Source organism: Fulmarus glacialis, unplaced genomic scaffold (assembly GCF_000690835.1).
Source record: "Fulmarus glacialis isolate BGI_N327 unplaced genomic scaffold, ASM69083v1 scaffold19775, whole genome shotgun sequence".
Classification (NCBI taxonomy): Eukaryota; Metazoa; Chordata; class Aves; order Procellariiformes; family Procellariidae; genus Fulmarus; species Fulmarus glacialis.
Window position 1 is genome coordinate 100,085 of NW_009213912.1, and position 14,610 is coordinate 114,694.

At 43.9% G+C, this 14,610-nt stretch overlaps 1 protein-coding gene across 1 annotated transcript in view; it reads right to left on the reverse strand.

Moving 5' to 3' along the window:
- The window catches only part of TMEM2 (transmembrane protein 2), a 47,965-nt gene extending 33,424 nt beyond the window's left edge, over positions 1-14,541 (reverse strand). Inside the window, exons 1-12 of the mRNA XM_009578379.1 lie at positions 14,322-14,541; positions 13,817-14,005; positions 13,287-13,456; positions 12,233-12,442; positions 8,253-8,458; positions 6,589-6,658; positions 5,820-5,948; positions 4,706-4,791; positions 3,224-3,355; positions 3,068-3,103; positions 2,060-2,212; positions 1-176 (exon numbers count right to left, since the gene is read on the reverse strand). The exon at positions 1-176 is cut by the window's left edge and continues 35 nt beyond it. Of these exons, the coding sequence (XP_009576674.1) occupies positions 1-176; positions 2,060-2,212; positions 3,068-3,103; positions 3,224-3,355; positions 4,706-4,791; positions 5,820-5,948; positions 6,589-6,658; positions 8,253-8,458; positions 12,233-12,442; positions 13,287-13,456; positions 13,817-14,005; positions 14,322-14,541 (1,777 nt within the window). The remainder of the gene's footprint in view (positions 177-2,059; positions 2,213-3,067; positions 3,104-3,223; positions 3,356-4,705; positions 4,792-5,819; positions 5,949-6,588; positions 6,659-8,252; positions 8,459-12,232; positions 12,443-13,286; positions 13,457-13,816; positions 14,006-14,321) is intronic.
- Between the last annotated feature and the right edge of the window lie 69 nt (positions 14,542-14,610).

A 14,610-nucleotide genomic window follows, 5' to 3' on the forward strand; every position in this document is an offset into this window, starting at 1 on the left:
TTTTCTCCATCAGGATCTGTGACACATTATTCTGGGGGCTTATCTGCCAGGAGTTTTTCATGAAGAACCCGATGGCACTTGAGTATCTGTCAACAGTTGGGGTGAACTTCTTGAAAGTGCATTTTGCCATCCTGACAGGTCCATCATAAATCTGGAATCCACGAATAGGGAACGTCCTGTGAGATTTAAAACCAAACACGATCCTATGTTAAAAGCTTGGGCAAACTCTGAGTTTTCTCCTGAAGGCACAGAAAGATATTAAGAAGTAGCTAAACCACCTTTCCCTTCCCAAAACTGGGATCTGGAGGCTCTTCACACAATTAATGAACAATGAAACTCTCCTGAACATCCTCTTCGGGATAAGGCTCAAGGGCCAAAAAAAAAAAGACTCATACAGCTTGCCTAAGTCTTGTAAGCTGGGGTAAAGCAGTTTAAAACCCTTGTCCCCAGCCACCCAAGGGCATATCACCACGAGGAAGACCCAAAGAGCTGTGTGGCACATTGCCATCAGGTCCCCTGTTCCAGGGTAGACGGGTTTCTCAGGAAAACATCAGCATGATTGAAAAAATGATATCAGTCAGGCTCCCTGGAGGCAACAGTGTCTCCTTGGAAGCAAGTACCAAGTGGTGCAGCACAGTTTCTCCTCTCCATGCAAGCCACTTCACACGAGATCCCTAGGACCCAGCCCACAGCATCTCATACAGAAAAGCAATTTCTGCAGTATCAGTCCATGGACATGTTGTCAAGACATCAGTGTTGAAGGAGACACCACTGGAGTCACAGGTAAGGACCTGCCCCTTCCATGGTTTGTTTTGAGAAGGCGCCAAGTTTTGCTTGGCCCCGGTTGTGTTTGATTAAAGGGTGGCCTGCATCAGCCTTGCAGACAGTAATGAAGCTGGCTAGTAGTGGCATGGAAGGGTAAGTCAATGCCTACCGAGTCCAGAAAGAGTTGCTGAGACATGAAAGCCACAAAGCGGACATCACATGGGCACACAGACTCTCTCCAGCCTGGGGGTCACCGAGGCCCAGATTCCCCCCCAGCCCTGATGTTTTTTCTTACTGGTTGGCTCCAGAGATCCAGAAACACTTTGCCAATTGGAAACACCAGGCACAAAGAGTGTTTCTTGACCAAATAATTCTTCAATTTCTAGAGCTGTTATCCAGGAGTTGGGTCTGGTACAACCCCACGTCCCATTTTGCACTATGGCGTAACGAAAGGACAGATATCAGACGTTTTGGCATACTCCTTTCCAAGAGTGCATTGCTTAACAATATCACAGATGATTAGAGCTTGTTTGAATTGCAAAGGAGCAAAGGAGCTTTTTTGCAATTTGGCATGAAATAACAACACTGATAATAACTGAGGATAGCTCTGATTATTCTTGCTATCCCATTCCTGTGTCACTTATGGTTGAGACACGTATAGTCAGGGCTGTGTGCATGGCATGTCTGCTGAGTGCTGCTTATTCCTTAATTTTATATTCCTTGTAGAGGGATTAATGATTGGTGAGCATCACCAAAAACATACATTAGAGTAGAATTTAGGCTCGGGGAAGCACACCTTGCTATGGGGATGTGGGTAGGCACCACAGTTGCTAGACAGGAGGCTTTGCTGCTATCAAAATAGAAAATAACATATAGCTATTGAAAGAGAAATAAGATGCAATAATGACAAATGGTTTCTCCTTTGTCAAACCAGCCATGTTTGCCCAGCTACGCTGGCAGGAGGGACGGTGGCACGGTGGACAGGAGCTATGCCGTCAGCTTGGCGCTGTGCTACTGGAGTACTACACAAAAGCCATTTGGTATCTTTCAGATTCTCTAATCCATTCTCCAGTGACTAATAAATTAAGCAGAAAATTAAATCAAACACATTCAGTCAAGAATGCTTTCAGGCTGCTGGCCTGAAGAGTGAGTTTGTTCAGATGCTTATTATTTCTGGCCTGTACAATAATTTAAACACCCGGTATAAATTACTCGTTGGTAGTCACAGTCTTTCCTGAGGCTTTTCTTCTAGCTTACACTAATGCCAAGAAGAAACGGCAGAAGAATAACTCACTTGTTTCTGGGCAGTGTTCTGTATTCTCCATTCGCCCCTTTTCCCCAGTAGCTGTTTTGGCCTCCCTGGGAGCCAAAGTTGCTGCTTTCTCCAACAAAAATGGAGCATGTAACCTCCAGGCTGGAGCCTTCGTCTGTCGGGAAAGTCCCATCACTACAAGCAGGCAAAGAAACACCAGGTAACTTGCAGCACACCACAACCAATTAATTAACATTTTTCATTACACCACAGGCACAGTAGAATTTCTTTCTTAGTCTGGGAAAAAGCACATCCACTGATATAACAGCCTGCTTTAAAATCTCTTTAGAAACCAGCAAGTTAGTGCGGAGGTAGCCTAGTGCTCCGGCATCAGTAATACAGGTAATTTAGTCTGGGTAAAACTAGCTCTACCATTTATACATATACATATATATACATATATATTATACATATATTAAAAAAATTGCTCTATACTGAATTGCTTTATAAATTTTTAGCTACATCCCTAAAGCGAGGGCTTCACTGATTCTCATCGCCTGCAGTGAGCTTTGGACATGGTTTATTTTTGTGGGTCTTTTGCAAGAGCAGTGAAGACGAGAGCCGCAGGAGCAGGGTAGACACCAGCGGAGGAGGCAGGAGACCTGCTGTGCCACCACGTGGGACCATCCCAGCCACCCTGCCCCGGCAGCACATGAGCTATGGGCGATGCTGCTCCACTAGGCTAGAGCAGAAGAAAAGTCTCCCCGAACGCAGAGCCAGATGTTTAGTCTACTGGTTCAGGACCTACCGTCCAAAAGGAAATATTCAGCAATTATGATGTGTTCCCCAGACATGCTGAGGCAAAGAGAATGAAAGGCTAAATTGCCCCTTGTATTAACGGCTGTGCAGGGAAGACTTGATGTGGTCTGGGAGGGAAATGTGAGGTTTTTTCGTGTCTTACAGGAATCACCAGGGGAGTGTTTCAGCTTCCATTCTTGAGCCTCTTACATTGGGGGAAAAACTGGAAGAAGGTCGATTTTAAGAAATTACCTTGCCAGAGTGAGTCCAATTCCATTGTCTGAAAACCTGGGACAGAAGAAACACAACGGTGTAAATGAGGAGGAATGTCTGCAGTGAATTTGGCCTACAGACCTATTTATGTCTGCTGTGAGGGGAATGATATAACATGTAATTACAGTAACCTACCCCGAATTGCGGAAAATAATGTCGCCGCCCCTGGCCCAGGCCCCGTGGTCATTATTTTTAAAAGCAATAAGACCATCAATCACAGCAGGAACTCGCGGCTTTTCAGGATCAGCATCTTGATGTGGGCGAAACCTGAAGCAAGGAGCTTAGTTAACGTGGCACAGGAGACATAAGAACCAACCTCAGACAGAGGAGGTTGTGCCTGGCAGACCTCGTTTGGCTTCCAAATATCAGTGTGATGGGCCTAAAGAGGTGATATGCCCTGGATCAGAGTCAGGCTATTAGCCTGATTTCATCTCTGTGCTTTGGTACAAAGCAGAAAACAAGAAACCTTCATAGGAGTGAAATTCTGGCCCCAGTGAAATCAACAGGAGAATTCTTGCTAGACTTCAGTGGGCCCACGGTTACTCCTTAATTTGATTCCGTGCGATTTAGAGGCATAGAAAACGTTTTTCCCAAGTCACTTGGGTCCTTTTGTAATTGTCCTTAGAAGGCCCATTGAGAATCCCTGGATTGATGCTGCAAAATGAATTAGGCACTTTCAGGAATCTCATTCAGCAAAGATAACGCAGTAATTGGAGCTGCTTTCCTTGCATGTACAGACCAGACCTCCATATGCCTCTGTCTCTGCTGAAAGAGAAGCTGTCACACGAAAAAAGAATTCGCCCTGGGAATCGGGCGCTTCTCAATTACTTTCAGGCTATTTCTCGCCACACCGGCTGTTAATGGTAGACTCGTGCCGTTTGGAAGAAAATCACCATTGCTTTTTCTGAATCTACCCTCACCTCCTACTTCTTCCAGCTGATGTCCCAAGGGACGTGGCATCTCAGTGCCCGAGGGGGTGGCCCGGGGAGGGAAGTCTTACAAAGGGAGGCAAAGTCACCCTTTCCTCTCAGCCACACGGGAGCATTGAGAGGGTATGATGGAGGAGGAAAAAAGCCAAGGAGCTTGACCAGGAGCAGTGGCTGATTTCTGCCACGTCCTCCTCACACGGACCCATAGGGCTGCAGCGAGTGAGAAAATGGCCTTAATTTCCCTGCTTCCACTCTGCGAAAGGAAGCTCAGAGATTTTAAAGCAGCTGACAAAAAGCTTTGAGGCTACTTTATTTTCCTCATTAATCCTGGACCAGTCTCAGAAGTCTCTTACATCATCTTTCAGATGTAAGTTCTTTTGAGCAATTAATAAGAAATGTTGGAGTTTACAAACCCACTAACGAAATAATGGGATCTGGATCCCCTTTGACGTGCTTCACTGCTTAGTCCTCATAACCCCAAGTGCACGTGTATCATTTTTGGTCAGCAATAACACAAACAATCCAGTGCATAGCTGTGAACTATTTGCCTCTGCACGTCAGAGATAGCTTGTGTGTTTTTTTCAGATGCTCCAGCCATAATGAGGCATTAATGATCTGCTAAATACAATGCAGAAGCCAAGCAGCACTACAACTATCCAAAACCCTTAGCCATGCAGCATGTGCTTACCTGGCATTATCGACAGTGAGGTACTCTCTGGGATCTTCAGCGCTGGCTCTCGTTGTCTTTACTCCTTTTCCAATAAACAAACCAGCCTGAAAATGCACACGACTCCAATTATATTAACAGACCGCCCAAGAGAGACCAGAGATCCCAGATTTTTATCAATGAACGTGGGCAGCCAGCGCGTGCAGGCACAGCCAGCGGCTGCAGCCTCGGCTTTCTCTTCCCTTTCGTGGTCACTTGGCACGGCTCAGCATGACATTAGCACAGGACGTAGCACGCTGAAGTCAGGACGGAGCCTGCCCTGCCATGTGTTATGCATCAGCATCTCGGGCTGCCTTCTGACCCCAAGCAAGGCACTGCACTCCCGCTCTCTCCCTCCCTCGCAGAAAGCCATAAGGGACTCTGCCAAGCTCTTGACAACTTTTTGGAAAAAGAGTGTTGTTAAGAAGTGAGGCTTTAAATAAAGAGTGACGAGTCCCCCGACAGTCGAAAGAGAACATGAGCCGCTGTAGCTAAGTTAAAGACTTTGGGCTAGAGCAGCAGCTGTCATGGACCAAGATGTAAAATATACAAGGCACAGAGAACAGCACTGATTGCAATCTAGAATCCTGAGAAATAAGTTAAAAATGCTTTTTACAGCTTACAGGTTACGTTTTCATGTCAACAGTATATTTTAGGGAAAGCGTTTTTCTTGTAATTACCCTTGAATTTTTGGTCTCATTTTTCAAAGGTGATGAGCAGACCTTGGCACAAATTACTTTTGCTCATCCCACTATATCCTTGCACCACTGGGGCCAACAGCAGTGCTTGGTGTCCTGCCTGTCCTTCCTTAAATCTCACTTAGTAGTAGGTGTACCTATGGCCTGGGCACACCCCCTCTAACACAGGCACCCAGCTGAAGCACCTGAAATGGGAGCCCCATTCTGCTCAGCTCCCTCTTTGGTCATTAGAAAGAACATCATCCCCTTTGGGGAGCTGATCGTCTCTTGATATAGTGTTAAAAGACCACTATCAAAATGTAAGACACCCATGATCATCTGATTTTAGAGCACCACACATGGTCAGCCCTATACCATACTATTTGATTGATAGTAACATATAAAAATCATCCACTTGCCTTGAAATTGGAGTGGACTCTGTTGTTGTAAAATACTCCCAAGGGGGTATGTTCAGCCTGTCCCTCTGGATATTGCCCCTCAGACTGTCCAGTTGGAACCCGGTGGAAGATGTACCATATCCCAACATCCTAAAAGACAAAGGGAGGTCTGAGAAATGGGACACTACAATTAATGATTCAGGTTATCCTGGGGACTTAGGGTTTCCCACTATGCTGGCCAGATTTCTAACCTGAGCCTGCCAAACATGTGCAAGTCCCAGGGGACACACACCAGCCCATGCTCTTACACCTCCCAACCTATCTTTTGGCATGGACAGTGGGCCCCCGGGGCACACACACATGGGTTGTAAAAATGCATATATTGTGGGTGAAGTTCAGGTGGTTTATTGGAAAACATAGCCTTCTCTATACAGGCACATTAAACACAAACATGATTTGGGTAAACATCAGAGATTATAACAAGGAGAGAGTATATATTTACATATTCAAATATAAAATTTTATTGGGCATTTAACTATTAACTACTAATAAAAATCAACATTTGCTAAGAGGTATCACACACCATTTCCAGCCATAGTTGTGAGAGAAACCAGTGTGACACCTGTAGGCAAATACTTGTTCTTAACAGAGACAAAGGTTGCAGAAATACATATGCACATTTTATGATGGCTTACTAAAAATTCATTGCCCTCACGCTAATGACATCAATAAGAGTAGGATATATGGGAACTGGAGGCAAAGCATAGCTCTTGCCGTTGAACGATTTTACCTGAGCACCAGCTGCTGCATTCTCTATTAAGTTGTTGTTTGGATTTGCAATCCAGAATGTGCTGACAGCCCTGAAAAATCCAAATCAAAATGATCCTAAGCAGTTACCGAATGGGAAGGAATACATTTTCATAGCACTGCACTAGACTTGAGCCACAACTCTCCTACTGACTTTAAAACTCCACACAACCTTTTAATGATACTCTTTAAGGAAAGGAAACCATCTAGTAATGTCAAACATGTTCATTTATGGAGCCACATGCTGAACCTATTGTAAATTATATGAGACCGTTAATGCAAAATCCATGCTCTGTTAAATGCAGCTTAAGGAAACCCAATGTCTTTTTTTTTTTTTTTTTTTTTTAAGTTAAACAGCTTTGGAAAATGTCTGAAAAATGAAATTCTGGTTTGTTTTTTGGAACTTCAGGGCCAATGGCAGGAGTTAGGGAATCCCCTATGGATTTATGAAGCTTCTATGTGGAAAACAAAACAAATGTCCTTGCAAGCCACAAATGGCTTGCTAAGCAGGAGATTAAGGAGATATTATTTTGACATTTGTTCAAATAAGGAGTTTTTGCTTCAGAGGGAAGATCAGTAGTGGCACAAACAGAAGCCTGATATAGCTATGAAAATATTGTCATCTGTTGTCTTAACTTCATTTGATAACATCTTTTGCAGTAATAAAGACCACATGTAAAAACACTGTAAACCTTTTCTCATGACTGTACCAATTAATTTGATCATTCTAAGCAGAAAATCTCAATCATTTTTTATCCACCTTAACTATTACATAATCAAGAATCCACACTCCTTTGGATTAACAGAACCACTAAATAGATGCAAAATAAATTTGTATTAATCATACAAGCAACCTTAGCATTTCAGCAACAATAATTGTAATGCAGTTGGATTATTTACACAAATTAAAATAAGTAGAGTTTGGCCATGGCATCCTTTTCCAGAAAACATGAAAATACAAATTTCCTTGGCTAAACTGTGTTTTTGCTTGCAAACACCAGCCAGACCAATACCTGGGTTCCCAAGTGCCCGTGTTACAGCTCATCAGTCTCCAAAATAGAAGCTAACTTTGGTCAGCTATATCGGGATATCGTTTATTGTTAAATGATGCTCGCTGTAGTTTATGCTAATCTCTGCATTCTCATTAAATCTCCTGATGTATTCACGCACTCATGTACTATTGACCAATTTACTCTAGATGCTCCAGCCCCAATTCAGCCCTGGTGAAAGAAGGCAAGAGCTCCCTTTGTAGTAAGGGATATTTTTGCCTGCCTATACCAGGGCTGAAGCAACTTGCATTTATCAGACAGATTTCACGGAGCCTTCAACAACCTACTTAAAAAGAACTGAAAAGGGTTCAGAAACGAGCAAAGTGCTCTAACGTGTTTATGATTCTCAGGAAACAGCGACAGGAATAACCAGCAGCAAATACTCCTTGCTTAGGATTCATGCAGGTGTTAACAGATCTCTTCACAAGCAAAACACGGTCAAGTAGCTAAATTATTTTAAAATGAGAAATGGTAGAAAAAGCTACGATTTTTCATTTAATATCAAAACTTTCAAAAGTTTCACCACAGCATTCTTTGGGACCCGGCTATAAAGCACAACGTAAGTGCAAGATCTGACTACAGCTCCCAGAGCACTTACATGCAGTCGGTGCTCGGCACGGGAACGTAATTCCCATAGACGTGGCTGCGGATGGCAAGGCACATAGCCTCATTGCGATCTGAAGGCAAGATCGTCCCCGACCTCGTCAGGAGGCCCAAGTTGTGATAAAATGTATTGCGTTGCTCCGTCCCATCCTCAAGGAAGAAACAGTGCCCCAGAGTGTCATAGCCAATGGTGTCTTTTACCTGGAAAAAAGTATACAGGCCATAGATCGCAATGCTAACAGCAGTGGGAACCATAACTGATGTGCTTTGCTTATCAATAAATTCCCAAAACCCTCACGGAGCGGTTTTGCCAGCCCTCTGCGCAGCGAGCAGTGCCTCCAGAGGCATCAGTCCTGGAGCCAACTCAAACTACGTGGAGTTTGCATAACTGTGGACTGATCTTCTTATACAGCGAAACTGCTATTAAAATTACTCTGAGGAAGATCACATGCGTAATTAAAGGAAAATCGCAAAATATTGGATTTAAAACTGCCCTCAGCTCTAAGAGAGAATATTTGATTCAGTGTCATTCAGTATCATGGAGTAAATATCACACTTAGAGATAAGCGTGTCTCGCATGACAACCCAACAAGTTAGGATGGTTAATCCAGAAATTTTCATGACTGCAACACTTCCGAAATAAAATAAGAAATTCTTTAAAATGCACCATGTGAAGTAATTTATATTAACGAGGTTTCTGTTCTTTCTCCTCCACTCTCAAAAGGTGCAGGGCCACTTCATTCCTGTAATGATCAACTTGGGCAGAGATGGTATTTTACTGTTTCAATCTATTTAATATTAACTGACATGCACAGGGATATTGCATTAAACCCTAATTTGACCAAGAGGACTTAGCGCAAGCCTCCTTTGATGTACAGTCTTACGAAGCTAAATTCAGAAATCCTTCTTTTACATGTAAATATTAAATCAGGCTAGTTAAAATGCCAGCTATTTGTTACTAAATCTTACCGAAACCTTAACTTTTACTCAAATGATCCCTGTCAGCGTATTTATTCACTCTTCAGGCATACAAAATTCCTGTTGACGTCAGAGTTATGTCTGTGTAAGACTGCAAGATTAACTAATATTAACCTACTTGGTTATTTCTGTATACAGAGGGATAGTTGAACTAAATCCATTTCAGACTCACATCCTGTGATTTCCCTTTAATGGGCTGCAACTGTACATAATATCTGGAGTCACAAACACTATAGTCCCCATAGGTATATCTCTACTGGATTTCATTGTTTTCCTGGCAGTCACCCCTCAAAGTTGTCATCTGCTGGTCTTGTTTCTGCCCTAATGAGGTGTTCAAGAGAGAGTTAAAAAGAAGGCACAACACAACCGGGTACCCAACTCCTAACTGATACAGCTTTGGAAATCCACCGAGACCCTGCACGCAGGTACAGCAGCTCGGAGTGAGCTGCAAGGAGGGTAACAGAACCTACATGCAGCGACGCTGAACGCGTCCCTGCCAGCTGAGTCTTGGAAATACAGGCAGGAAACGTATTTAGATAAAAATGCAAGTGTCCTTGCCAACCTGCTAAGAACAAAGCCTGGCTACTTCTACCCTTCCGAGCGATGGGCAGAAGCTGCGCTAAGGAGGCCATAGAAGACTATTTTTGGAAAGAAACTGTAACAACAAACCGCTCGCTGTTTTAAACAGCATTTCAATTGTAGAGCTTAATTCTTCTGAATGTAGTTAAAGTTTGGCTAATCTGTGCTTCAGACAGCTGCACTAAAAACCAGCCTTGTATCCGAAACCAGATTTTAGCTTTAATTAATATGATTAGTCGCAGTTTCAGAATCGCATGGCAGCCCTGAAAACTTACATACACGAAACTATATTGATCACTCCCCTAACCAGAAATAACATAACTTAAAGACATTTGCACTGAAGGATAAGGGCCCATGCCATTAAATCAAAACCCCAATAACTGATCAGTTCTGGCATATCACAGATAGAAACTAAAAGCTTGGAAATGAGAGCCCGCCTGCGGCACTGTGACATATTACTGTAGCATAGTAGCATATTACTGTACATGTCAGCATGAAACACCGTCCACAACACAGGCTACAGCCCCGCCGGCGTGTCCAATGCCAGATGATTAAGATGCCTCTAAACGCTGAATTATATATAGTTCAGCAACACAATATGAGTGACCTTCATGCACCGACACATTAGACACGAAAGACTACGGTAGTCTGTGTACGCCTGACGTGTGCCAGGGCAGCGAGAGGCATGTCGCAGCCTGCTTCCCAGCCACGGCGAGCAACCCAGGCTGCGCGCGCCGCTGCCGCCGGCTTGCAAAGCGGCACAAGCCTGGCACAGGGGAGCAGCAGATGGGAGAAGGGCCTTGCAGACAGCACCACATGGCCAGTACACAGCAAAGCACAAACCACAGCACTCTGGCAACGTACTTCTACAATTACATCCTCTAAACCCTCAAAACAGGAGAGGGAAAAAACCACCTATCTGGTTTATTCTGCCTCAAGGGCTCAAGTTTCATAATCTGATGCTAAAATGGGTACCCGTCTATGTTATTTAACTGTCTTGCTCTGATATACATCCTCTTCTCTGGAACTGCATATTTTAATTTATTTTAAAGCAAGGCTTTTGATTACATTTTAATTACTCTTTATCTTAATGACTGTATTGAAACCACACAATTCTTCCACAGAATCACATATTTAACCTTTGCTATAAAATCTATTCACTGATTCATGGACTCAAAGCCCTCAGCAGTCAGATGCAGGGGGGCTGGATCTCACATTTGGATTCTTGATTTCACAACTATTGCATCCCACGCATCCAGATAAACCCTTGACAACCTCACTTCTGATAAAGAGCAAGAGCATACACCATTCTTCTCAGGACCTTATTAACATAAGGCTTAATTTTTCATCCTAGGCAGGTTCCTTCAATTCCAGAGGCTTAATACCAACGAGAAGAAAGAGCAAGTTAAACCATACCCACACATACTGGGCAAGTCTCCTGCCACCTAAGGGCTCTGTATGCAAAAGCAGGCTCTACAGCCAGAGCAAATCACGTATACGAGAAGGCAATCAATATTTTGAGTGATCTGGACATTGCAAATCCAGTTTAGGATACATGAAAAGTGCTCCCAGTTGTACAAGTCCAGCATCACATTTTCGTGAATGCATCCTTTTGGGGGGACCCTTTCACACAAGGGTCCCACCAGCATGCATCTATGTCATGTCTTACCCAGCTTTATGTCCAGGGTTGAGAAAAAGTTGTCAGGAAAAACGTGGGAGGTCATGGATAGTTCAGGGAGTGTCTCTGCCTGAGCACACATCAGGTGAATGAGGAAATGCCCACGGACACCAGAACACCGTTCAGGGTCCTGCAGAGCACACAGCACCTGGACGTGTCGGGACTGGAGCAGGAATCTGTATCTTCCAGCTAGGACACGTATGGCTTTTTTGTGGGTTTTTTTAAGTTCCCCTCCACAATGCCCTTGTGAAGACGTAGGTCAAAGCCAAGTTCCTGAGGGCTTTTCTGGCACTGAAGCGGCCGTTTGGGTCTGTCCCTCTCATATTTCATTCCCTTTGTCATGTGAATATTTTTGGATATATTTCACATTGCCCTGACTTGAACAACCCCTGTCTTTTTTATCCCCTTTGCAATGTAAAGGTCCATTGCTTTCATTTTAAATGAAAGTTCCTATTATCACAAACTGTCCAGAATAACCATGGCAAAATTTTCACTATGTCTGATCACACCATTAATAATATTAATTAGGAACCTGAAATTCATTTCAAAGAGCTGCACTACCAGAGCAACAGTCCTAGCCTGAATACGGGTCAAATGAAGTTGATAAGTCAGGACATTTCTTGGGGAAAAAATGCCTTGTTTCAATATTTTGATTTCTCTTTGTATCACAAATGGCTCTTACTGTTTAGCAGTGCCTAAGCAAAGAAATTAACTTGGTACTAATAAAATATGTCTCCTACCAGAAGGCCATGAGTTCCATGTATGGCAACACACCTAGAGAAGCAGTGGTGGATAGCCAGGTTATCAAGGTACGTCGGGCGTTCGTATCCTCCTCTCTCATCCACATCCTCAGCCAAGTGAAAATGCACAGGGTAACTGCCCAGGATTTGCTGCCCCATGTTTTTTAATTCCACTCCTGACATGTGAACAGAGCTAAAATTCCTTAGGATCTGTTGAGACAAATGTAGGTCCAAGTAAGGCATTACAATATGAACACACGCAAAAAGGAAAACACTTTTTTTTTTTCTTTCTTATTAGGCAATATGTTTGCAGAAACAGGCCTGATCCCAGAAGGAGGTGTCAGCTCCCTGCTCTGACTCACAGCGGTGTGCCAGCGGCTGCACACCTACGGGCACGGGGCTGCCGAGGAACAGCTGCCAAACACCGCGGGCGGTATTTAGCAATAGCGGTGTGTGACGCGGCCACAGACGAGGTACTCCTGCCAGCTACTGAAGGGGGTAGCATTTACCACCAGGCTCTATTTCCTGGCAACTTTACCTCTGTCAAGTGATTTTAGGGAAGACCTGCACGGCTCCCCAGTTTCCACCAACTGGTGGTGGAGTAATTTTACACAAAGCCCCTGCAGCAGCAAGACTTTGCACCTCCACCAAGAACACATGGGACAAGCAAGAGGAGGCAAAGCACAACAGGGCGAGACCCAGCACTTCTCTGAGCCATGAAGGGAGGGAGTTTGCTCTGCAGGAAGCACAATTTCTTCAGTGACATCTCGTGAACTATGTAACTTCACACTGACCCTACTGACAGCGATGCTGCTAAAGAATCCCCTCTAGCCCGGAGAAGGGTACGTTTTTGCATACGCGGTGAAGAAAATGGCACAGCCTCTTTGCAAGTCTAGTTTTGCAAAAGAGGCCAACAAACTTTTCCCTTCTTCATAGACAGTATATTTTTTTCCCCAGATACAACGGTAGTTTCATGCATTATATTGCTTGTTTACAAACCAGGAAAGGAACGATCTGAAACCACCTACAGGTGTATGTGTTAAAAATTACTCACTTTAATATGTCCTCCGAATGTATCAAAGGAGAAAAACTGACATTGATTTTGTCCATAACAGGAGTCTTCCATTTCTCCTTGAATAAGTATATTTCTAGTCAGAAGACCAACCTCTGCCCTCATATCAACGCCATCAATGACTTCTCCAATGTGAAGATAAAGTGGGCTGCCTGTGAAAATCAGAAACCTTTTATTCAGGGTGAGCACAGCGTCTTTCTTCATTATCGCATTGTTCTAAGCAAGTGCATGCCTTTCATTTAAGCCATCACCAAGTCTGGGGATGTACCCAGTTGTTAGCATTTGATCCCAGAGGAGATTAGCACTTTCCCTGACTTCTACAAGGGACTCCTGCCCCTGGTCAAACTTTAAAGTTCCAGTATCGGGGCCTTCAGCTTTCATATGACAAGTGCCCATGTGTTTATGGAACAAAAACTAGCTAAAAAGACAAGTAAATGTAAATGTAGAACATTAAAGACAAGACAATGTAAGTATTTACCACAAAGGAGTAGCTTGCTAAAAATATTTCGTACCATCAATTTTCACTTGATTACTTTTACATTCAGGGCAAGGAAGGAGATTAAACTCTTCGGCCTGATGCATAGAATAATCGGTACTGGCAACGACGATCCGGTCGCCAGGTAACCAACTTGTAACCTCATCCACCAAATGAAGAATTATTCCTTTGGACACTTCCACTTTAAATCCATTATGAGGCACCCCTGAAGAATGAAGCAATCAATTACTTTTACAGTTACACATGACAGAATCATGCAATTAGCCAAAGAGCATACCAATTTAATTTTTATCTAGATAACTCTGCGTGCGATAGAAGTGCTCTAGCCATTAAATATGTCAGTGTCATCTCTTTGTAGGCAGCTAAAACATTACTTTGCGAGAGTAGCGCTTAGTTTGGTCACCGAGCACGTGAGCAAAAGTCTACAGTATTATTATCACTGCACAGTTCAGATTCGCAGCAGCCAGAAAAAAATCAGAGCAAGGCAACAGAAGACAAGCAATTGTCAGGGAAGACTAAACCTTTTATCCATCCACTGAAAGCAGTAACAGTAAAACGGGTGCCATCGTAGGTGAGGAAATCTCTTTGGGCCACGGCTAGCCCCGTTGTTCCATTCCCGTGATACTCCCGCTTATCTTCTGCCGTGGAAAGCTGATCGCCTCCGAGGATCCCCACCAGCGCCCAGGGCTGCCTGAAGGAGGCCGGGAAGGAGCAAAGCGAGTGACATCCCGAACCCTCCATCCCAAAGAGCTTGGGCAGGAGGGGAGCATGCAGCGCGGCATGCCCCCCCTCCCGCCATCCCTCCCTCCC